This window comes from Carcharhinus amblyrhynchos, chromosome 23 (assembly GCF_965287045.1).
Source record: "Carcharhinus amblyrhynchos chromosome 23, sCarAmb.v2.hapA, whole genome shotgun sequence".
In the NCBI taxonomy this organism is placed as follows: Eukaryota; Metazoa; Chordata; class Chondrichthyes; order Carcharhiniformes; family Carcharhinidae; genus Carcharhinus; species Carcharhinus amblyrhynchos.
Window position 1 is genome coordinate 23,849,073 of NC_137346.1, and position 24,773 is coordinate 23,873,845.

Consider the following 24,773-nt stretch of genomic DNA (forward strand, 5'->3'; position numbering starts at 1 on the left):
ATCCATGAGGCATTGTAGGCCACCAGCAATATTGTATTCAGCCACAAGCTGTAACCCCATGTACCAGCATATCCCTTCACTCAACCATTACCACCAAGCCAGGGAATCAACCCTAGTTCAATAGAGTGCGCAGAAGGGCACGCTGAGAACAACATCAGGCATACCTAAAAATGAAGTGTCAACCTGGTGAAGCTACAATCCAGGACTACTTGCATGTCAAATAGCATAAGCAGTAAGTAATAAACAGAACTAAGCAACTCCACAACCAACAGATCAAATGTAAGCTCTGCAGTCCTGGCACAGTCAGTCATGAATGGTAGTGGACAGCTAAACAACTCATCTGAGAAGGAGGTTCCACAAATATCCCCATCCTCACTGATGGCAGAGCCCAGCATATCAGTGCAAACAATAAGACTGAAGCATTCGCAGCAATCTTCAGCCAGAAGTGGCAAGTGGATGATCCATCTCAGCCTCCTTTGGAGGTCCCAGCATCATAGAACCCAGCCTTCAGTCAATTCAATTCACTTCATGCGATATCAAGAAATAGCTGAAGCTCCTGCATACGGCAAAGGCTTTGGGCCCTGATAATATTCCAGCAATAGTCCTGAAGACCTGTGCCCTTGAACTTGACACTCTCCTAAGGACAGCTACAAAGGTGCATCTACCAAGCTGCATCTACCCAGCAATGTGGAAATTTGCCCAGTCATGCTCTGTACACAAGAAAAAGGACAAATCCAACCCAGCCAATTACCACCTCATTAATCCACTCTCAATCATCAGTGAAGTGATGGAAGGAGTCACCAACAGTGCTATTAAGTAGCACCTGCTCAGCAATAACCTTCTCGTGGGCACTCAGTTTGGGTTTCACCTGCATCACTCAGTGCCTGACCTCATTACAGCCTTGGTTCAAACATGGAGAGAAGTGCTGAATGCCAGAGGTAAGGTAAGAGTGACTGCGCTTGGCATCAAGGCAGCATTTGACCAAGTCTGGGGTCAAGGAGCTCGAGTCGATGGGAATCAGAGGAAACGCTCCATACCCGGCACAAAGGAAGATGGTTGTTGTGGTTGGAGGTCAATCAACTCATTTTCAGGACATCACTACTGAGGGTTCCTCAGCCTTAGTGTCCTTGGCCCAACCATCATCAGCTGCTTCATCAATGACCTTCCATCACAAGGGTCAGAAGTGGGGTTGTTCACAATGTTCAGCACCATTCATGACTCATCAGACACCAAAGCAGTTTATGTCTAAATGCAGCAAGAATTGGACAATGTCCAGGCCTGGGCTGACAAGTGACAAATAACATTCGCACCACACAAGTGCCAGGCAATAACCACGTCCAACAAGAAAGAATATAACCATAGCCCTTTGACATTTAAGTTCCTCTCCAAGTCACTCACCATCCTGACTTGGAAATATATAGCCATTGCTTCAATGTCACTGGGTTCATCCTCCTCCTAACATAAAATAACTCAGTCTGGACTGTGCTGCAAGGCAATTAAAGATTACAAAGGATGGCAGTGGATTTACAGCATTGAAAGAGGTCCTTGTTCCAATAAGACATGTCTGTTTTTATGTCATCCTCCTCCTAACAGCACTGTGAGTGTACCTATGCCATATGGACTGCGGTGATTCAAGAAGGCAGCTCACCACCATTTTCTCAAGGACAATTAGGGATAGGCAGCAGATGCTAGTCTAGCCAGTGACACCCACATCCCATCAATGAATTTTTAAAAACCTGAAACATTAAATCTTGTGCCTCTCCTGATAAATGAGGCTGCCTGACCAGCTGAATATTTAAAGATTGCTTTGCTCTTATTTCAGATTTCCAGCATCTGCAGTATTTTGCTTTTATATTAAAGTTGCTTTCAGCATACGTAGAACCTCGGTTAGACCGCAGTGTGAATAAACAGTTCTGGTCCTCATGTCACAAACCCTGGAGGAAGTGCAAGAAAAGATTTACCAGACGGGTATCAGAACAAACAGACCGTACAGAAAAGTTTCAAGGGACTGAAACTCTTTTCTCTAGAATAGCAACAATTAATAAAAAGAAAACCTAATAGGCAATTCAGAAGAAAATTCTTAACAGGGAAGTGGTTAGAATGTGAAATATATTCCACAAGGGTGTGTTGAGGCAAATAGCATTAATGTTTTCCAGGAGAATTTGGATAAACACACAAGGGAGAAAGGTATAAGAAGATATGCTGATGGAGTGATGGGGTTCGGTAAGGAGGGTTGTGAAGCTCATATACAGCATAAAAATAGACATGTCTTATTGGAACAAGGACCTCTTTCAATGCTGTAAATCCACTGCCATCCTTTGTAATCTTTAATTGCCTTCCAGCACAGTCCAGACTGAGTTATTTTTAGGGATTGCTAAACTCAGCTGCTTCTTAGTTGCTGTCTCAGTAAAAGCTGATTCTCTCATGGTATTGATATTCAGAAACAGAAAAATATATCCAGTCATAGGTTCCCTACAGTGCAGAAGGAAGTCTTTTGGCTCATCGAGTCTGCACCGACAACAATCCCACTCAGGCCCTATCCCCGCAACCCTACATATTTACCCTGCTAATCCCCCAGATACTAAGGGCCAATCAACCTAACCCACACATCTTTGGACTGTGGAAGGAAACTGGAGCACACAGAAGAAACTCACATAGACATGTGGAGAATGTGCAAACTCCATTCGGGGGGGAATGTGCAAACTCCATACAGACAGTTACCCAAGGCCGGAATTGAACCCGGGTCCCTGGCACTGTGAGGCAGCAGTGCTAACCACTGTGCCACCATGCCACTCAGTCAAGGCAAGGGTCTAATCAATAAATGGGAGGATATTGAGAGGAATAGAGGAAGTGAGAGACCTTGGAGAGCATGTCCACAGATCTAAGTGGCAGGATAGGTCGATGAAGGTGGCAGAGAAGGCATGTGGAATGCTTTCCTTCATTGCACGAGGCATAGAACACAAAAGCATGGATACAGAGCTAGAGCTAGAACTGTATAAAATGCTGGGTGGGCTACAGCTGGAGTTTTGTGTACATTTCTGGGTCACCACATTGCAGTAAAATTAATTGCTCTGGAGAGAGTACAGAGGAGATTTACAAGGAAGTTGCCAGGGCTGGAAAATTGCAGTGATGCAAAGTTTGCTTTTCCTCAGAACAGAGGAGCCTGAGGGATGATTTGATTAAGGTGTACAAAATTGAGAACGCTAGATGGAGTGGACAGGGAAGATGTTTGCTCAAATAGAGAGTTCAGTTACCAAGGGGCACAAATTTAAGGCAATTGATGGAAGCATTAGAGGGGATATTAGAAAAAAGTTTTTCACCCAGAGCGTGGTAGGTGTATGGAATTCACTGCACTCAACTCAGTTAAAGAGTACCTAAATCTGCACCTGAATTGGCTCTGGACTCAGTGCTCTAAGTGTGATTAGAATGGTTGGCTTTTTTTTAAGCTGGCACAGGTACGATGGGCTGAATGGCCTCATTCTGTGCTGTAATGGTCCTCACAGTGAAAGTTAAATCCTGGAATGCATATCATTAACTTGAGGCTTCTGTATCTTGGCATCCCTATTTCCAGCGCCAATACTTTTTAATGAGTCAAGGCTCAAGGTGGGTTTAGCAGTAAGGTGACTGGGGGAGATAAACTTGCCACAATGACTTGGATTTTTGTTTAGCAATTACAGGAAAAGAAGTGCGCTTAGGCATTGCTTTAAGTATACTACTGAGCATAAGATCCTATACAATGTATTAATGGAATCATAGAATTTTATTAAATACATTCTTCTTCAAAAAGTTAGCTCATCATTCTGAGAATTTTCAGCAGAAATGGTAAATCCACCCAGTGAGAATGAAAGGCATCACACCCAATCAATAATCATCTAACTGTATGCCACAGCAGGCTTGACAGTTGAATGATCTCTTCCTGTTCCTATGACAAGGTCTGATAGAGCAAAGGTTGCTAAAATTGTTGGTTGCGAGTTCCCGGGCATAACATTCTCGGAGCGGCAATCAGCACTGGATTGTCACTTTGCGCCTAACGACTTGAGTTAGAATTCTCCCAGGCCTCTCTTGCCAGACCTTTCGATTCAGGCCTGGCAAGATCCAAGCAGTGAAACGCGTCCCCGAGGCCCAGTGTTGAAGTGCAACCGAGTTGGATTGAAGGATGGCCCAGCACCCTTTTGTATTACGGCACTCGCTACCCAGGGTATGGGGTGGAAAGGGGTGGTTGAAACTCAGGATTGGGAGGTTGGGTGGTCTGGACCTTGGGGTTGGGATCAGACCAGGTCAGGCTGGGGTGTCCGACCTGTGGGCGGGGAAGATTTGAGTTGCGCCTGCAGGGATTCAGGTCAGGCAAGTTGGATTGGGTCAGTGGGGCAGGTTCCTTGGTGAGGGGTTGCAGTCCAGGAGTTGGGAGAGGCCCCTCAGGATGGGTGGGACAGGGGTCAAGGGTGGGGAAGGAGTCATGTTGGGAGAAGGGGATGTGCAGTCTTTTTTACAATAGTTTCCCAAAAGTTAGAAGAGGTTTTTATTCTAACTTTTTCTGGGTAACTATTTGTGTAACAGCCACACCATCCAAAGTTTGTGATTACATGTTTGGATGTGATCTAATTGCCCAGAGGAATTTGCAGTTCTGGGCAATAACTGTGTAAACCTTTACCTGGTAAGTCCAAGAAAGACTCCCTGGCATATCTTTGGGTTACTCACCCTATTGATGCTGGGGAGCACAGAGCACAACAGTGGCACAGTGCTTAGCACGGATTGTAAATCCCAGTTGTGACAATGTAAAGTATCTGATTGGTTTGGTTTGCAGGTTTTTAGCAGGGTTTTTCAGTGTTGAGCTACCTGGGTAACACTTCAGCTTTGGGAGATGGAGAGCTGTAAACTGGGGTGGCACAGTGGTTAGCACTGCTGCCTCACAGCACCAGGGACCCAGGTTCAATTCCCGGCTTGGGTCACTGTCTGTGTGGAGTTTGCACATTCTCCCCATGTATGCATGGGTTTCCTCCGGGTGGTCCAGTTTCCTCCCACAGTCCGAAAGACACGCAGGTTGGCCATGCTAAATTCTCCCTGTGTATCCGAACAGGCACCGGAGTGTGGCAACTGGGGGACTTTCACAGTAACTTCATTGCAGTGTTAATGTAAGCCCACTTGTGACACTATTAAAATAAACTTTACAAAAAAGGAAGATACTGCCCTGCACCTCAAAGCTATCCCTCATCTAATATGGTAAACCCATCACAGCTTTGGATGCCTGGGCTCCAGGTGTTACTGAAAACAAATGTTTAGACTGAAAGAGGTCACTTGATCTGTGATCAATGGAGCAGAAATACTTTCAGATCAAGAAGAAAAGTACTGCAGATGCTGGGAATCTGAAGTAAAAACAGCTGCAGCTTTGGAGAGAAGAAGGCAGAGTTAATATTTCAGACACATCATACCTTCGTCAGAGGGTCATAAAAACGAAACGTCAATCCTACCTTCCTCTCTCCGGAGATATTGCCTGGCTTGCTGAGAGTTTCCAGCATTCTCTCTGCTCAACACAGTTCATTGTTTCATTGGCATCAGCCTTCAGTCACTGTTAACTCCAGATTCTGAGATCGGAATCATTATTGTTTTAAGCAACATTCGAAAGAACTAATTGTCTTAAATAAGTATCTGGGATTTGAGATGAATTTGTAACTAAAAAATAAAGACACAACCACAGAAAACTCACATTTCCAAATGAGAATTAAACTGGCTTTGATGATCCAGTTGTTTCTATAATTCGTTTAAAATTAATAGTTTCAGTTTTCATTTTCTTTTCTCCAGCATTGAGTATCCAGCAGAGTGACTGATGGACAGCTCCCAGGAGAAATGTGTTCTTATTCAGTGTGCTTTGATCAGAAGCAGCATTGTGTCATGTGATGTGAACGACAATGATATTTTGACTAATTTAGTTGAACTGTGCAGAGAAATATCTATATATATCTCAATTATACTGACACAAAGCAGTTATGCATTATTCAAAGGCCGCTGAGGTTCCGAGGTTATAAACATGCTCCTGACTGCCTCGGTCTTTGAAGATAAATTTGGTTAGTTTGTACACACAGTGGGAAACAGAAAATCAAAGCCAGATTGTATCCATTCAAGACAAGCTAGTCTTGTCTCTTGTTGGAGTGAATCACAAAAAATTTCACTCATAAAATGGTTACAGCACAGGAGGCGGCCATTTGGCCTATCACATCCTTACTAGCCTACAGGTCCAGTCAGCTAGTTCCACTCCCAAGCAACTTCCCCTTCTTTCCATTCACCCAAAACAAAACTGCTCCCACAGTTATCTCCAAAAGACTGTCTCAACCTCCAGGGTTTGCTTCCTCTCATGATGGGATTCTGCCCAAAACATAGGGCGGGGTTTTCCAGCCCTTCCCACCAGCGGGATCTTCCAGTCCTACTGAAGGTGCGACTGCCGACAGTGGGATAGACAGGACATACAAAACGGCATTTGCAGAACTGGAAGATCCCGCCAATGGCAAATCATCTTTTAACACCAGGAAATATGTCACAGCAGTGTGGGACAGCGGTGGAATCTTACTTGCGTTCAGTCAGGGATTGAGTTTTGGGTGGCCAGGTGGTGGTTGGGATGCCAGGGATGGTCAGACCAGGGTAATCGGGGTCTGATCTAGTTGGGTGATCAGGTGATGGGGGAAGTTGGGTGTTCACAGGGTATTTGGGTAATTGGGAGAGGGGTGGTCAGATGATACACATGTAAAACAAGGGCAAGTGAAGTGAGGTGCATGCCACTGTCAACAACATTGTCTGTGAGAACTGTGCGCTCCCTCTGCGTTCAAAGTGTAAATATTTCTTTTGCTTTTACCATTTGGAATTGATGACTGTTTCATTAATATATATATATAAATATATATAAATATATATTAATATATAAATGACTGTTTCATTAATATATATATAAGCACGTTCTATAACTCATTATGAAATATTTGACACATATTAAACGTATTTAATCTCATTCATGGGGTCATGGTTAGGGAACAAGCCTGATTTCAATCTTGCGGCTCACTAAAATGAAGGACGGCCACACGTGACTCACTCATTAGGTAGCCCATCACTGGTGAAAAGTCAGAATGCTGAGTTACTGCATAATGTTGTTCCTAACATTACCCATCTCTCTGATTGTGCAGGTACATAAGAAAATATCAGACCAGAAACAAAACTAAGGGGTGTTTCTGAGCAGGCATCCATGAAATTAATATCTCTCAATCATACATTTCCTCAAATATTGACTAAATCCTGCTTTTCCACACGATCTGTTTCTAGTTAGCCCATTCCAAACATTCACCATCCTCTGTGTGAAGTAATATTCAAATTCTCTTTTGTGTATTAATAAAGAAATAATGCTGGGGATGTTATCTAATCACAACTGCTTCACTTAGCTCCCACATCTGTCCATTCTTCCATTAGTTGATAAAATCCCCCACTTTTTCAGGATATTTAGACTCGCTGGGGCTTGTCAACAACAAATGAATCTTTCAGAGACAGTAGAAGTTGAATAAGGTCCTTGGTATGTATGACTGCAAGTCCTGTGAAGTATGGCATGTCCACGTGCTTTGATTCTTGACCTGAGGTCATAAGTTCACAAGATATAGGAGCAGAATTGGGCCATTCGGCCCATCGTGTCTGCTCTGCCATTCGATCATGGCTGATATGCTCCTCATCCCCATTTTCCTGCCTTCTACTGATAACCCTTCAAGTCATTACCAATTAAAAATGTCTAACTCCTCCTTAAGTTTACTTACTGTCCCAGCATCCACTGCACTTTGGGGTAGCAAATTCCACAGATTCACATTCCTTTGAGAGAAGTAGTTTCTCCTCAACTCTGTCTTAAATTTACTACCCATTATCCAAACACTATGACCTCTTGTTCTACAATGTCCCACAAGAGGAAGCATCCGCTCCCTGTCTACTTTATCCATACCTTTTATCATCTCATATATTTCAATTTGATCTCCCCTCATTCATCTAAATTGCAGAGAGTATAGGTCTGAGCTGTTTAATCTCTCTTCATACGAGAATAGGTTTACATTTTGTTGGAGCTATATACAAGCGGGGAAGGGGTGGTGGTGGGGGGGACACTAAGTGTAACTGAATATTTATGGTGGAGTCCTAACAATTAGAATCATAGAATCCCTACAGTACAGGAGGCCATTCGGCCCATTGAATCTGCACTGATTACAATCCCACGCAGGTCTTATTCCCGTAACCCCACATTTCACCCTGCTAATCCACTCGGGTCAATTTAGCATTGTCAATCAGCCTAACCCGCACATCTTTGGACTGTGGGAGGAAAGCGGAGCACCCGGAGGAAACCCACACAGACACGGGGAGAATGTGCCGTCTCCACACAGACAGTGACCAGAGGCCGGAATCGAACCCGAGTTCCTGGCGCTGTGAGGCAGCAGTGCTAACCTCTGTGCACCCATAAAATAAAGAGAGAATATTACCCATCGCTGTTCTGTGCTGGGACGCACTTAGAATCTAATACGAACCTGGCCATTGAATCCGATCCCATCCTCAGACTTGAGGAACTCGCTGTAAATCTGATTAGCTCTGCTAATGACTGTTGCGACTGCGTCCTGATATTGAGGGGAAGAGATTGCCAGCAGAGGCAGTGCAGCCAGTGGAATGTGGTCCTCACTACTGCTCAGGCAGCCATCGTCACAGCTGTATGGGTTTAAGCTGCAGAGGAAAAGAGAAATTTAAATTCAAAAAAGCTGAATGGGGAAAAGAAAAATGCCTGTTCTTCACACGTGATCTCAGATTACAGTAAGAAGTCTCGCAACACCAGATTAATGTCCAACAGGTTTATTTGGAATCGTGAGCTTTCGGAGCGCTGCTGCTTCATTTGGGCACTCACCTGATGAAGGAGCAGCGCTCCGAAAGCTTGTGATTCCAAATAAACCAGTTGGACTTTAACCCAGTGTCGTGACACTTCTTTCTGTGCCTACCCAAGTCGAACGCCGGCATCCCTACCTCATGGTCCTCAGGTTACGCCACTTACAAAGGAATCGCAAAAGCAGCTATCCATCTGCATCAGTCATTGTATCGCGGCTGACATTTCAGCAACTGTATTTCCTGGATCATTTAACAAACACTTAATGCCTGATTTCAATCTGTCCACTGACAAATTTGAACTGCTCGCTTATTTATTCCAGTACAAAACTCTACAAAAAAGAAAAGCTTGACATATGAGGAGAACCCTGGGTTTGTACTCGGAGTTTAGAGGAATGAAGGGAGCGGGGATCTCATTAAACTTACAGAATATTGACAGGCCTGCACAGACTGGATGTAGGGAAGATGTTTCCATTAGTAGACGAGACTAGGATCTGAGACCACAGCCTCAGATTGAAGGGAAGGCCCTTTAGAACTGAGATGAGAAAGAATTTCTTCAGCCAGAGGGTGGTGAATCTATGGAGTTCATTGCCACAGAAGGCTGTGGAAGCCAGGTCACTGAGTATCTTTAAGACAGAAATCGATAGGTTCTTGATTGGTAAAGGGATTAAACGTTACAGGGAAAAAGCAGGAGAATGGGGTTGAGAAACTTATCAGCCATGATTGAATGGCACAGTAAACTCAGTGGGCCGAATGGCCTAATTCTGCTCCTATATCTATCTTATGGCCTAAAACCAATTGCTGTTCAATGCAATTTTTTTCTAAATCTTTCACCTCTTCATAATTTCAAATCCGTATCATGGAAAGGAATGACAAGCCTTAAAATTTTACAAAAACGCAACAGCATCTGCAGCGGAAATGAGAACATTTAATTTCTGCTGAAGATCTGAGGTCAGTTGCTGGCGCAGTGCCAGACTGACTGGTTCATCCTTGGACAACACCTGATATGCTGCAAAAAACATTCAACCCACTCTGCACGGGTCAGCCCACAAAGATGCTGATGGCAATGGAAGAAACTTGCACGCTTATGCTGCGATTTGCAATGTTATGGAACAAGTGGAGTTTGTGTCATTTATAAAAAGGGGCCTATGCTGTGAAGGTCTATCTGATTTTTGAATCAATTGAAAATTGCATGGTGTTACAGGGCACTATTATTAAACCAGAATGTAATGGCTTCAGTGAGGTCCGGGAGTTGGACCTACTTTAATATGAGCCCCCTAATTGAGGCCTGATAAGGCTTCCCAGTCAGGGAGCTCTGCAGAGATGTGTAACATGGGGTGTCCGGATCACCAGAACTTGGCGTGAATACTCTGCATTTGGAAGTACCTGCCTGAGGACAGGACAGGATTGGCAGCTGAAAGTCCCAGGATACAGATGTTTCAGGCGGGATAGAGGGGGATGTAAAAGGGGTGGGCGAGTTGCACTACTGGTTAAGGAGAATATCACGGCTGTAATGCGGGAAGACATCTGAGGGCTTATATAGCGAGGCAATGTGGGTAGAGCTCAGGAATAGGAAGGGTGTAGTCACAATGTTGGGAGTTTACCATAGGCCGCCCAAATTGCCAGCGGGAGACAGAGGAACAGATGATATGTAGGCAGATTTTGGCAAGGTGTAAAATTAACAGGGTTGTTATTGTAGGAGATTTTAACCTCCCCCATGTTGACTGGGACTCACTTAGTGCTGGGGCATGGATGGGGCAGAGTTTGAAAGGAGCATCTAGGAAGGCTTCTTGAAATCGTAGATAGTCCAACTGAAAAGGGGCCGTACTGGACCTGGTACTGGGGAATGAGCTGGGCCAGATGGTCAACATTTCAGTGGGGGAGCAGCTGAGGAACAGTGACCACAATTCAGTAAGCTTTAAGGTACAGATGGATAAATGTAAGTGTAGTCCTCAAGTTAAGGTGCTAAAGCGGGGGAAAGCTAATTACAACAATATTAGGCAGGAACTGAAGAATGTAGATTGGGGGCAGACGTTTGAAGGCAAATCAACATCTCGCATGTGGGGGGCTTTCAAGCATAAGTTGATAGGATTTCAGAACCAGCATGTTCCTATAAGGGTGAAGGATAAGTATGGCAAGTTTTGGGAACCTTGGATAACGAGAGATATTGTGAGCTTAGTCAAAGAAAAATAGGAAGCATTTGTCAAGGTTAGGAGGCTGGGAACACATGAAGCAAGTGTGGAATACAAGGAAAATGGAAAGAACTTAAGCAAGCAGTAAAGAGGGCTAAAAGGAGTCACAAATAATAATTGGATTAAGGAAAATCTCAAGGCTTTTTATACATACATAAAGAGCAAGAAGATAGCCAAGGAGAGGGCTGGTCCACTCAAGGACAGGGGAGGGAATCTATGCATGGAGCCAGATGAAATGGGTGAGGTATTAATTGAGTACTTTGCATCAGTATTCACCAAAGAGAAGGACATGGTGGATGATGAGTCTGGGAAAGAGAGCGTAGATAGTTTGAGTCATGTTGAGATCAAAATGGAGGAAGTATTGGGATTCTTGGGAAACGTTAAGATAGACAATTCCCCAGGGCCTGCTGGGGTATATCCCAGAATACTGAGAGAGGCAAGGAAGGAAATTGCTGGGGTCTTGAGGGAAATCTTTGTATCCTCATTGGCTACACAGGAAGTCCCAGAGTATTGGGGAATAGCCAATGTTGTTCCTTTGTTTAAGAAGGGCAGCAAGGATAATCCAGGTAATTACAGGCCAAAGAGCCTTACATCAGAGGTAAGGAAATTATTGGAGAGGGTTGTTCGAGACAGGATTTACTCCCACTTGGAAATAAGTAGACGTATTAGTGAGAGGCAACATGGTTTGGTGAAGAGGAGGTCGTGTTTCACTAGTTTGATCAAGTTTTTTGAGGAAGTGACAAACATGATTGATGAGGGTAGGGCAGTAGATGTTGTCTACATGGACTTCAGTAAGGCCTTTGACAAGGTCCCTCATGGCAGACTGGTGCAGAAGGTGAAGTAGCATGGGATCAGAGATGAACTGGCAAGGTGGATACAGAACTGGCTGGGCCATATAAGACAGAGGGTAGCAGTGACAGGGTATGTTTCTGAATGGAGGGTTGTGACTAGTGGCGTTCCTCAGGGATCAGTACAGGGACCTTTGCTGTTTATAATATATGTAAGTGATTTGGAGGAAAATGTATCTGGTTTGATCACTAAGTTGGCGGACGGCAGAAAGGTTGGTGGATTTGCGGATAGTGCTGAGGACCATCAGAGGATACAGCAGAATATAGATCAGTTGGAGACTTGGGCGAAGAGATGGCATGTGGAGTTTAATCCAGACAAATGTGAGATAATGCATCTTGGAAGATCTAATACAAAAAAAAATATACAGTAAATAGCAGAACATTTAAGAGTATTGATAGGCAGAGGGATCTGGGTATACAGGTCACTGACAGTGACAATGCAGGTGGAGAAGGTAGTCAAGAAGGCATACAGCATGCTTGCCTTCATCAGCCAGGGCACTGGCTTTAAAAATTAACAAGTCATGTTGCAGCTATATTAAACCTTGATAGGCCGCACTTGAAATATAGTGTTCAATTCTGGTCACCACACTACCAGGGGGATGTGGAGGTTTTGGAAAGGATACAGAAAAGATTTATCAGGATGTTGCCTGGTATGGAGGGTATTAGCTATGAAGAGAGGTCGGACAAACTTGGTTTGTTCTCCCTGGAACATCAGAGGTTGAGGGATAACCTGATAGAAGTCTATAAGATTATGAGGGGCATGGACAGATTGGATAGTCAGAAGCTTTTTCCCAGGGTGGAAGAGTCAATTACTAGGAGGCACAGGTTTAAGGTATGAGGGGCAAAGTTTAAAGGAGATGTATGAGGCAAATTTTTTTACGCATAAGGTGGTGGGTGCCTGGAATCTGCTGCTGGGGGAGGTAGTGGAAGCAGATACGATAGTGATTTTTAAGAGGTGTCTTGACAAATACATGAATAGGATGGGAATAGAGAGATACGGTCCCTGGAAGGGTAGGGGTTTTATTCAGTTGGGCAGCATGGTAAGTGCAGGCTTGGAGGGCTGAAGAGCCTGTTCCTGTGCTGTAATTTTCTTTGTTCTTTGAGTATTACAAATCATTGTGAATAAATCAGTTTTGGTGAAAGACCTCTCGGAAGTTATTTCACACAAGAGTAGAACAGGGTGTGGTAGTGAATCCGCTATCAAAATAGATTGGTTGTTCAAAACTGAACCATTCTGGTGGACAAACGGACATTTTTGATCAGCAAAGATTAACTCCCCACATCCCCACTACTCTGAGCCACTTACCGCTGCAGCAGTGCACGGATCTGACCTCTCTCCAGGGTTTGTGCACAAAAGTCAAGTCTGGGGTCGAGTGCAGCAAGTACTGCACCATCTGAGGTGCCATCTTTCGGATGAAACAGTGAAACGTAGAAAGTAGGAGCAGGAGGAGGCCATTCAGTCCTCCGAGCTTGCTCCACCATTCATTGTGATCGTGGTCGATCATCCAACTCAGTAACACAAAATGTTAAACTAAGGCCCCAACAGCCTGCTCGGATGGACACTAAAGCTCCCAAGGCAGGATTGCAAAGATGAGCCAGGGCAGTTACCCCCCAACCCCAGCCATCGTGTCCTGGCTTATATTTATCCCTCAATCAATGTCACGAGAAACTGATTATTTAAATTGCAAGTTAGGTTGATTGGTCCTTAGTGTTAGGTAAATTGTTAGATAGAGTTAAATAGGTTGCCCCTTAGTGCCCAGGGGACTGATAGGGTAAATGCATGGGATTACAGGTGTCGGGCATGCTTGGGATTGCTGTCAGTGCAGGTTCAATGGGCCAAATGGCCTTTTTTTGCACGGTTGGACATCTATAGTAATTTTCATATTGCTTTCGTGAGAATTCTCTGCACGCAACTTGGCTGCTGTGTTTTTTCCCATGACAACACTTCAAATATACATCATTGCTGTAAAACACTTTGAGACGTCAGTATTGATAGACCCTATGCGAATGCAAGTTTGTTTTTCATTCTTTCTCACTGAGTGTAGCTGCTCCCCAGTTCTATTACAATGAGGTCTAATCTCCTGCATCCTCTCTGCGTCTAAAATGTCCAACCTCAAATTTCTGGGTGGTTTGTTTTGATAGCTAACTTCCACAAGTCTCTTCACATTTTTAAAATTCAAATCCAAGGTTTGCCCATTTTTGATCACATCAAAATCAAGCTATTAAATTCTATAATAGAATCATGGAATCCTATAGTGCAGGGGCCATTTGGCCCATCGAGTCTGCACCAACTCTTGAAAAAGCATCTTACCCAAGCCCAACCCTCAACCATCACCCTATCCTCATAACCCCATGCATTTACCATACACATAACCTACACATTTTTGTACACTAAGGGGGAATCAGAAACATGACTGTCAGATCATAAATGTTGATCTCCCAACACCGAGCAGTCACAGAATCAGAGAATCCCTATAGAGGAGAAGGAGGCCATTCAGCCCATCAAGTCTGTGCTGACTCTATTGGGCAGAGCAACTTACCCAGACCCAACTCCGCCCTATCCCCCTAACTTAGCCTCCTCATCTCCCAACCTTATACACTAAGGGACAATTTAGCTTGGCCAATCCACTAACCCCCACATCTTTGGAGTGTGGGAGGAAACCGGAGCACCTGGAGGAAACCCATGCAGACATGAAGGAGAGCATGCAGACTCCACACAGACAGTCATCTGAAGCTGGAATTGAACCCAGGTCCCTGGCACTGTGAGGCAGCAGTACTAACCATTGTGCCACCATGCTGCCCAGTTGACTAACCGTCATTTTTGGTCGCCAAGGCTTTACTACTGTGAGTAAGTCTCCTTTTGGTTGTACTCACTTTGCAACAACCCCCAGCTCCTGAAGCACTCAGAATAAAAACAGAAATGACCCAGAACATAAAGATTATCCCTGCACAGTTTAAAATTATTAACCACCACCATTCCACAATTACTCCAGCACTGATACACACATGGGTCATGAAAGAAAACCTATTTTTCCGTGTTGTCAGACTCAATATAATTTGGTTTAATATGTTTTTGGAAATTTTTCAAATTCTTTGCTACCTATTTGTGAAGAAATGTTGCAAGCGTGACAAGAAATGCATGACATTTTCACACAATTACAAAAATGATCCCTTACGTACTGTTAATGATAATCAGTTTTGTTCCAGTTCTATTTATAGACCATCTTCTGGCTGTCGCATCACTCTCCTGACTGCAGACACATCACCAGTGTTTTCATGGTGAATGCATAAACTTGGTGGGAATGCGACAAGAAGTCCACTGAAGGAATGGATATTAGATTTTATTTTAAAATTCTTTTTCAGTTCAAATTAGGCTGATTTACACAGATTTTTTTTTGTTATATAAGCAATACCACCCTCCTCAGAGGGCCAGGCAATATATTGCCATTTTTAGAGACATTCATTTTCCCTACTTTGTCAGTATTGTTTCCCATGGTTCAGTTTTGAAGCTCAATTGTGTAATTCTGAATGTGACTACGCTTTTGAAATCACATCAATTTTTCAGCATGAAAATAACTAATTTGACATAACATGACAGATGAATTGCAACTCGCAAGTAAAAGGACATTTCTGAAGTATTCACATTTTTGCATACATCATGTTTGTTGTGTCGCGAAACAGACCTGGTATGCTTTGATGATATTATTCCTCTCCTAATTCATTCACGTTATATTGCACCAGTCAATCCTCTTGGCACACAAGATCTACATTTTTCTCCACTCTGAGTCTGACGTTCATGGTTTAAATATTTGAACAGCAAACATTTGTAGGAATATGAGGACAGACATGATGGTGAACCCTGCTTCGGGTAGTACAGTGGCACAGTGAGTAACACTGCTGCCTCACAGCACCAGGGACCTGGGTTCGATTCCCGGCTTGGGTCACTGTCTGTGCAGAGTCTGCACGTTGCCTGCGTGGGTTTCCTCGGGTGCTCCAGTTTCCCCCCGCAGTCCGAAACATGTGCAGGTTAGGTTGATTGGTTATGTTAAATTGCCTCTTAGTGTCAGCAGAGTAAATACGCGGGGTTGGAGGGTGGGGCCTTCATGGGATTGTAGTCAGTGCAGATGCAATGGGCTGAATGGCCTCCTTCTGCACTGTCAGGATTCTGTGATTCTCAATTTGAATAGATTCAACCGGAAGAAAATAGTCTCAGAATTGAATCGCACAGCACCCATTTTGAGGGACCTAAAATATGTGCCTGATGTATTGGGATGAATTTTCCATTGAGGGTTAAAGTTCCATGGTTGGGGGCATGATCCCGGCCTGATTAATCACACAGTCAGAGGTTTCCTTACATTTCACATGGTGCGATGGGCTGGATAGCTCACAACCCACTGTCTAATCAAAGGATACCCAGACATCAACGACTTGCAGACCCACTGTTGAAGAAGGAGACAGTCCACCCTTCCCAATGAGCTCCCCCCCCCCCCCCCCCCCCAGATTCAGGAATGTTTCCCTCAATGTTCTATTTAATGCAATGGAGGCCAAGAGGGACATCCTGTACCCCGAGGGTGGAATGCAGTGGCTGAGCCATCAGGCCAACTCTACCGAGGGGAAAATCTGCAGAGTGACCACTGCCTAGGGCCACCAGCAGGAGGATTGCCCTGCAATGTCAGAACCAGATGAATGACCTCCTCCACCAGGGTATGTGAACCCTCACCTCACTGAACGGTTACAGGGTTATGGGCTTCACTGAGAAGGGCATCCACCCACGAGCCATGCATAAAAGATACTAAACAGCTGGACCGCTGCGGTCCATCTAGTCCAAAGATGAAGAGGCCACACTTCCACACAGAGACTGGGATTCTCCACTGCCTCTGCCCCACCCCACAACAGGTCTCCCCCACGGTGAATGCGGCAGGCTATTGGGCGCCAGCGGGATCTTCTGGCCCTGCCGAACACTAAGGGCTTTTGCATGATTTGGCCAGCTTGCTGCGAGGGACCAAGAGATCCCACCAGTAGGAGAGCCATAAAATCCCACTCAGATGCTGTACAGGAGATGGGGTAGGGGAAGAAGTTAGGCATTGAAGCCACCAGTAAGCATCGTTAACAACATGACTTTGTGAGCCTTATCCCTCTATTTGTATGGACTAATCGATCAAGGGCGCTGGCCCTGAACCCTTCTGGATAACATGCAGTACATCAAATACATGACACACAATCCAGTGAGTTATTGGTAAGACTTGAAACAAGAGAAAGTTATATGGAACTATTATATACTTAAAAGGGTTGCAGGTTTCTTTAAGAGCTGATCACATGATTTGATTGTGATGTGGTTAAGGTGTTGTCACAGGCTGCTGTTTTACTTTCAGTTTGTACTCTTTGCAGAGAACATCCTCTAGAATTGTTGTTGCATCGCCTAGAATTAACCTGTTGTAGTTATTTTGAATCCAAGTTTGTGAACCATGTTATTTTCTTTTTGTTAGAACCCATAACCCCATAGTTACGAGACAACAGAATGAAAATTAGTGATGAGTCAGGAATTTGTTTCATCGAGAAAAGATCCTAAGTAGAGAAAAAAAAAATTCATACTTCGAATATTAGAAGGCTGGCCATACAATCAGAGAAAGGTGAGATTCCAGGCAGTATCTGGCACATTTGAAAAAAAGGGATGACCTGCTGGAGTGATTTGAAAAGAAGAATAAATCACGTCAAAGTCTCCAGGAGAAAAGGGGAGTACTGGGAAGACAGTAAAACAATTACACTAAGCAGTCTCAAGTTGATAGTGCCTGCAGGAGAAATGACGGGTCAATTGGGATCCATGGGTCTTTCAATAAAGAAAATGAATCATTGAGTTCCTATGCCGAGCATTAATAGTTTGTTTTACAAGTGAATGAAGTTGCAAACAAGTTGCTTGTACCAGCTTTTCTCAGTACAATAGGAAGTAAAACCTCCAATTTGCTCAGGAACTTGGTTCATACAGCAAAGCCAGGAACCAAAACTTACAATAACTTGACAAACATCCTTGAAGAGCATTATCCTCTAAAGTCACTGATCACTGTGGAATGATTCAGGTTCCACTAAAGGAATCAAGTGGAAGGCAAAAGCATTGCACAATTTGTGGCAACCTCAAAAGGGGCTGCACAATATTGAGAGTTTGGTGAGTTGTTACAGGATACTCTTTAAGATCATCGAGTTTGTGCTGTCCAAAATGAGGCTATCCAAAGAAGGTTGGACGTGCTTCGACTTTAAAGACAGCAGTAGAAATCGCAGTGTCAGTGGAACTGGCTGCTATAGAGGTTTCACAATTTAGTGCAAGAATGAAGATTGGCAAGTTGGGAATTGCCCAAAAGAAGTCAAAACAGCAACAAGCATGTCAGAGGTGTGGCAAAATGGGCCATTAGTGAGTGAACATTGGAGCAAGTATAACCAATGCAAAAACTGGGGCAAAATGGGTCAATTTTCAAAAGCTTGTTGGGCTAGACCAAAACATTCAGAAGGAGAAATTGATACCCGCAACAGGTTGCATTCCAGACGAGAAATTTATCACATGGAAAAAAAGAAACATGGCTGTAAAAAAGAGAATGTTCAGAAATATGAAGAAGAACTCCAACTGAGTATCCTTTCCGTACAGGGTGAATCACATTGATTCTGGACGATTCCAGTTAAATCGACAACACATTAGGATGAAGGTCGATACTGGAACAACACTGCCTCCACAATCATCCTCGACACAGTTCCCCACAAGGCTACATTCTCAGCCACCTACTATACTCCTTATACACTTATGTGGCCAAATTCTCCTCCAACTCGATTTTCAAGTTTGCTGACAACACCATCGTAGTGGGTCGGATCTCAAACAATGACAAGACAGAGTACAGGAATGAGATAGAGAATCTGATAAACTAGCGCAGTGGCAATAATCTGTCCCTCAATGCCAACAAAATGAAGGAGACTGTCATCGACTTCAGGAAGCATAAAGGAGAGCGTGCCCTTGTCTACATCAATGGGGATGAAGTTGAAATGATAAGAGCTTCATGTTTTTAGATGTCCAGATCACCAACTTGTCCTGGTTCCCCCATTGATGACACCATAGTTAAGAAAGCCCACCACTGCCTTTACTTTCTTAGCAGGCTAAGGAAATTGGGCATTTCAGCTTTGACTTTTACAGATGCACCATAGAAAGCATTCTTTCTGGCTGTATCACAGCTTGGCATGGCTCCTGCTCTACACAAGACCACAAAAAACTACAAAAGATTGTAAATATAGCCCAATCCATCACACAAACCAGCATCCCGTCCACTGGCTGTCTATACTTTCAGCTGCCTCGGCAAAGCAGCCAGCATAATCAAACACCCCACACATTCTCTCTTCCACCGGGAGAAAGATACAAAAGTCTGAGGTCACATATCAACCGACTCAAGAACAGCTTCTTCCCTGCTGCCATCAGACCTTTGAATGGACTTATCTTGCATTAAGTCGATTTTTCTCTACACCCTAGGCTATGACTGTAATACGACATTCTGCACCCTCTCCTTTCTTTCTCTTTGAACAGTCTGCTTTGTCTGTATAGAGCGCAAGAAACAATACTTTCCACTGTATACTAATATATGCAGTAAGGTAAATCAAATCAATTCAAACTGGTATCTTGAATTCCTGAGACTACATACCAGCAAAAGCTGAAGCATCTTCCTTTAAAACCAGCTGATGTGATTTTAAGGACATGCATGGAAGAGATCATGCCGTTAAAAATTCCATCAGGGCGAACATAGGGTTGAGGGGAAAAACCATGGAGTTGCCTCTCCAAGTGGTCCCTGGTAATTTTTTAGCTCCATTTGGGAGACCATGGATTAACAGGAATGCTGTCAGATTGGTCAATGTCAAAACAGACCTACAGCACCTTCTGGTAAATACAAGAGTGTATTTGAAGAGACGCATGGCTCAATGAAGGGAGTTCACGTGAGACTCAATGTTAAGCCTGAAAGTCAACCAAAAATTCTCAAAGAGTGGTGCCACATGCAAGTCATCCCAAGGTTGAAGAAGAATTAGTATGGCTTGTCAACACTGGTGTGTTAGAGCCAGTTACAATGAGTGACTTGAGCCCTGCATTGTACCTGTCACGAAACCAGGTGGTTTGGTTCATATTTGTGGTAATTTTAAAACAATTATAATCGACATTGTGGTGCTAATCAACATTTGCTTCCTTTAATTCAAGATTTTTTTAGCTGGGTTATCAGGTGGGCAGAAATTCAGCAAGATTGATCATTCACAAGCATACTTACAAATTAATGTAGCCATGAATCTCAACCATTCCTTACCAGTATTATTCATAAAGGTCTTTCTCATTTTGTAAGATTGCCTTTGGAATAACATCCACACCAGCCCTTATCCAAAGATCGATAGATTAGATTTTAAGTGGCCTCTCTCTAGTGTACAGTGTTACCTGCATGATATTCTAATTACAGGGTCCAGTAAACAAGAACATTTGGATAATTTAGAACCAACACTGGAATGTCTTCAAATACACGGTCTGCATATCAAGAAATAAAAGTGTGCCTTTTTCCAGATGTCAGTCCAGTATTTGGATCACATTATTGATTGTAATGGCCCACATAAAGTACTTAGAAAGATAAATGCTATTTTAGAAGAACCACATCCAACAAATGTGATGTAATTGAGAATCCTTTGTATTTTTATTAGATTATTATTTCAAGGGCTGCATGGTAGCACAGTGGTTAGTACCGCTGCTTCACAGTGCCAGGGATCCGGGTTCAATTCCCGGCTTGTGGGCATTCCTGACTGAGATGCATTGAAAGAAATCTCACAACACCAGCTTGAAGTCCAACAGGTTTATCTGTAGCAAACGCCCCAAGCTTTTGGAGCATGCTGTTCCTTTGTCAGGTGGCTGGGAGTTCTGATCACAAACAGGGCACAAAGACACAAACTCAATTTACATGCATAATGATTGGAATGTTAGTCTTTATAGCTAATCAATTCTTAAAGGTACAGACAATGTGAGTGGAGAGAGCTTTAAGCACAGGTTGAAAGGATGTGTATTGTTTCTAGACAGGAAAGTTCGTGAGATTTTGCAAGTCCAGGCAAGTTGTGGGGATTACAGATAGTGTGACATGAACCCAAGATCCCGGTTGAAGCCGTCCTCACATGTTGCGGAACTTGGCTATCAGTCTCTGCTCAGCGACTCTGCGCTGTTGTGGATCATGAAGGCCGCCTTGGAAAACGCTTACCCAAAGATCAGAGGCTGAACGCTCATGACCGCTGAAGTGTTCGCCAACAGGCAGAGAACAGTCTTGCCTGGTGATTGTCGAGCGGTCTTCATTCATCCGTTGTCGTAACGTCTGCACGGTCTCCCCAGTGTACCATGTTTCAGGACATCCTTCCCTGTAGTGTATCAGGTAGACAACATTGGCCGAGTTGCGAGAGTATGCCAATATCTTCATGCACAGGTTCAAACAAGACTTTTTCACCGCACAGGACCTTCAACCAATGCTATACACTAGAAACATTGATGACATTTTCTTCCTTTGGACTCATGGTGAGTAATCACTGAAACAACTATATGGTGACATCAACAAGTTCCATCCCACCATCAAACTCACCATGGACTCCTCTCCAGAATTGGTTACATTCTTGGACACACGCATCTCCATTAAGGATGGTCACCTCAGCACCTCACTATACCGCAAGCCCACGGATAACCTCACGATGCTCCACTTCTCCAGCTTCCACCCTAAACACGTTAAAGAAGCCATCCCCTATGGACAAGCCCTCCGTATACAGAGGATCTGCTCAGGTGAGGAGGATCGCACCTCCAGACGCTGAAGGATGCCCTCATAAGAACAGGATATGACGCTCAACTCAGTGATCGACAGTTCTGACGCATCACAGCGGAAAACCGCATCAACCTCTTCAGAAGACAAACACAGGACACAGTGGATAGAGTATCCTTCGACGTCCAGTACTTCCCCAGAGTGGAAAGACTATGACATCTTCTCTGGAGCCTTCAACATGTCATTGATGAAGACGAACATCTTGCCGAGGCCATCCCCACTTCTTGCCTTCAAACAACCACACAACCTCAAACAGGCCACTGTCCGTAGCAAACTACCCAGCCTTCAGGAGAATAGTGACCATGACACCACACAACCCTGCCACAGCAACCTTTGTAAGACATGCCGGATCGTTGACACGGATGCTATCATCTCACGTGAGAACACCAGGTACATGGTACATACTCTTGCAACTCGGCCAATGTTGTCTACCTGATAAACTGGAGGAAAGGATGTCCCAAGGCTTGGTACACTGGGGAGACCATGCAGATGTTACAACAACGAATGAATGAACACTGCTCAACAATCACCAGGTAAGACTGTTCTCTTCCTGTTGGGGAACACTTCAGCGGTCATGAGCACGTGGCCTCTGACCTTTGGGTAAGCACTCTCCAAGGCGGCCTTCACGACACACAACAGCGCAGAGTCGCTGAGCAGAGACTAATAGCCAAGTTCCACTCTCATGAGGACGGCCTCAACCGGGATCTTGGGTTCATGTCACACTATCTGTAACCCCCACAACTTGTCTGGACTTGCAAAATCTCACTAACTTTCCTGTCTGGAAACAACACACATCCTTTTAACCTGTGCTTACATACGTACATTGTCTATACCTTTAAGAATTGATTTGCTGTAAAGACTAACATTCCAATCATTATGCATGTAAATTGAGTTTGTGTCTTTGTGCCCTGTTTGTGATCAAATTCCCAGCCACCTGACGAAGGAGCAGTGTGTTCCGAAAGGTTGGGACGTTCGCTACAAATAAACCAGTTGGACTTTAAACTGGTGTTGTGAGATTTCTTTCTGTTTTACCCCAGTCCAACACCAGCATCACCTCATCATAGGTGCTTTGACCCAAACAGGCGCTAGACTGTGGCGACTAGGGGAATTTCACAGTAACTTTATTGCAGTATTAATGTAAGCCTTACTTATGACTAATAAATAAACTTCAACTTAAGGCAAATTTATTCCTAACTTGGCTACTTTATTGAAGCCATTGCATAATTTACTATGTATGAAACAATCATGGGACTGGACAGCAGAATGTGAGAAAGCACACAAGGATATCAAAGGTGCTTTGCACAAGTCTGAAATATTGGTTCATTTCAGTGGAAAGCTACTATTACTGATTGCTTGCAATGCTTCACCTTATGGAGTAGGAGAAATAGTTTCACATGTTATGCTCTCGGGAAAGGAATGACCAATAACTTTTGCTTCACATACTCTGACTATTGCTGAATCCAGCTATGCTCAGCTAGAGAAAGAGTTTTTGTTTGGCATACAAAGGTTTCATCATTATTTATATGGTCATCATTTCACATAATTGATGGTTCATCAACTCTAAAGTACTATTTTTGGGTCATATAAAAGCATAGTATCATTAGCTGCTAGTCAAATTGCAAAGACGGTCACTGATCTTATTTGCACACTTGTGATATAAAGTACCATCATTAAGAGTGCCATGCTAATGCATTCTCATGTTTACCTTTACCTATTGAGCAGATACCACCAACCAGTTTTGCCAATGTTACTTTTATTTTTCGCTAGTAGTTTATTTGCCTGTGACAGCTTCTCAAGTTCAGAAACACACCAGAAATGATACTGTAATTGGAAGGTGATGGATATGGTATTGAAAGGAATGATAGCTGGAACCCATCATATGCATCCTGATTTCAAACCAGATGTTTCAAGAAAGCTCGAGTTGACCATTTAAGGTGGGTGTCTATAGTGGGAAATCCGAGTGATTATTCATCTTTGTTTGCATGCAAGAGTTCATAAAATCATAGAATCCCAATAGTGCAGGAGGATGCCATTCTGCCCATTGAGTCTACACTGACAACAATCCCACCCAGGCCCTGCGCCCATAAGCCCTCATATTTACCCTGCTAATACCCCTGACACCAAGAGGCAATTTAGCATGGCCAATCCACCTAACCCACACATCTTTGGACTGAGAGGGGAAACCAGACCAAACTGGTCTTAATGACCACTCGCAGCATTACGCTTTTTGTTTCTCTTATGTTACCTTAAATGATAGATAATTATAACTCAGAAAATTACGTCCATGAAATTTCTACGTTATCCAGTTTTGAGATGTTAGCCACCTATACTCTTTATTTAAAGCCAAAGTAGTAGACATGGCGAGAATGTGCAAACTCCACACAGACAGTGACACAAGCTGGGAATCGAACCCGGGTCCCTGGTGCTGTGAGGCAGAACGCTAACCACTGTGCCACCATGCCACCCCCTGAATAACAGTTCTTAAACAACTATACGAAGGACATCCTGGTATAGTCCAGATGAAGGAATTAGCAAGTAGTTATTTTTGGTGGCCGCGACAGATTGAAGAAGAAGTAGGACAGTGTCAATCCTATGCACGAAGAAGAAATACACCACCATTGTCTTCTTCACATACTTGGGCCTGGCCTAAAATGACATGGCAATGATATGATATGTTTGTATGTAGATTTTGTTGATCCATTTGATGTTATTTGTAATTGATGCACAAAGTGGCCAGCAATCGTCATCATGAAATCTACTGCAACTCAACCAATCATTGAAAAACTTGACAACTTTCTTTTGCAAGATTTGGCCAACCAGAACAGATTGTTACTAATAATGGTTCACAATTTACTCCACAAGAGCCGAAGTTTATCTCAGAGTAAACGGTACTCAACATATAAAATCTGCACCTTATAATCCATCAACCAATGGATTAACTGAAAAATTCATACAAGCCTTGAAACATGCATTAAAATAAGAACTAGGAGCAAGATTAGGCAATTCAG

At 43.6% G+C, this 24,773-nt stretch overlaps 1 protein-coding gene across 3 annotated transcripts in view; it reads right to left on the reverse strand.

The window, feature by feature from the left end:
- The window catches only part of LOC145357321 (membrane-associated phosphatidylinositol transfer protein 3-like), a 409,171-nt gene that overhangs the window by 147,909 nt on the left and 236,489 nt on the right, over nucleotides 1–24,773 (reverse strand). For all 3 annotated transcript variants that reach the window (XM_080210560.1, XM_080210561.1, XM_080210559.1), the window contains one exon: nucleotides 8,535–8,724. In XM_080210560.1, coding sequence (XP_080066686.1) covers nucleotides 8,535–8,724 — 190 coding nt within the window. The remainder of the gene's footprint in view (nucleotides 1–8,534; nucleotides 8,725–24,773) is intronic.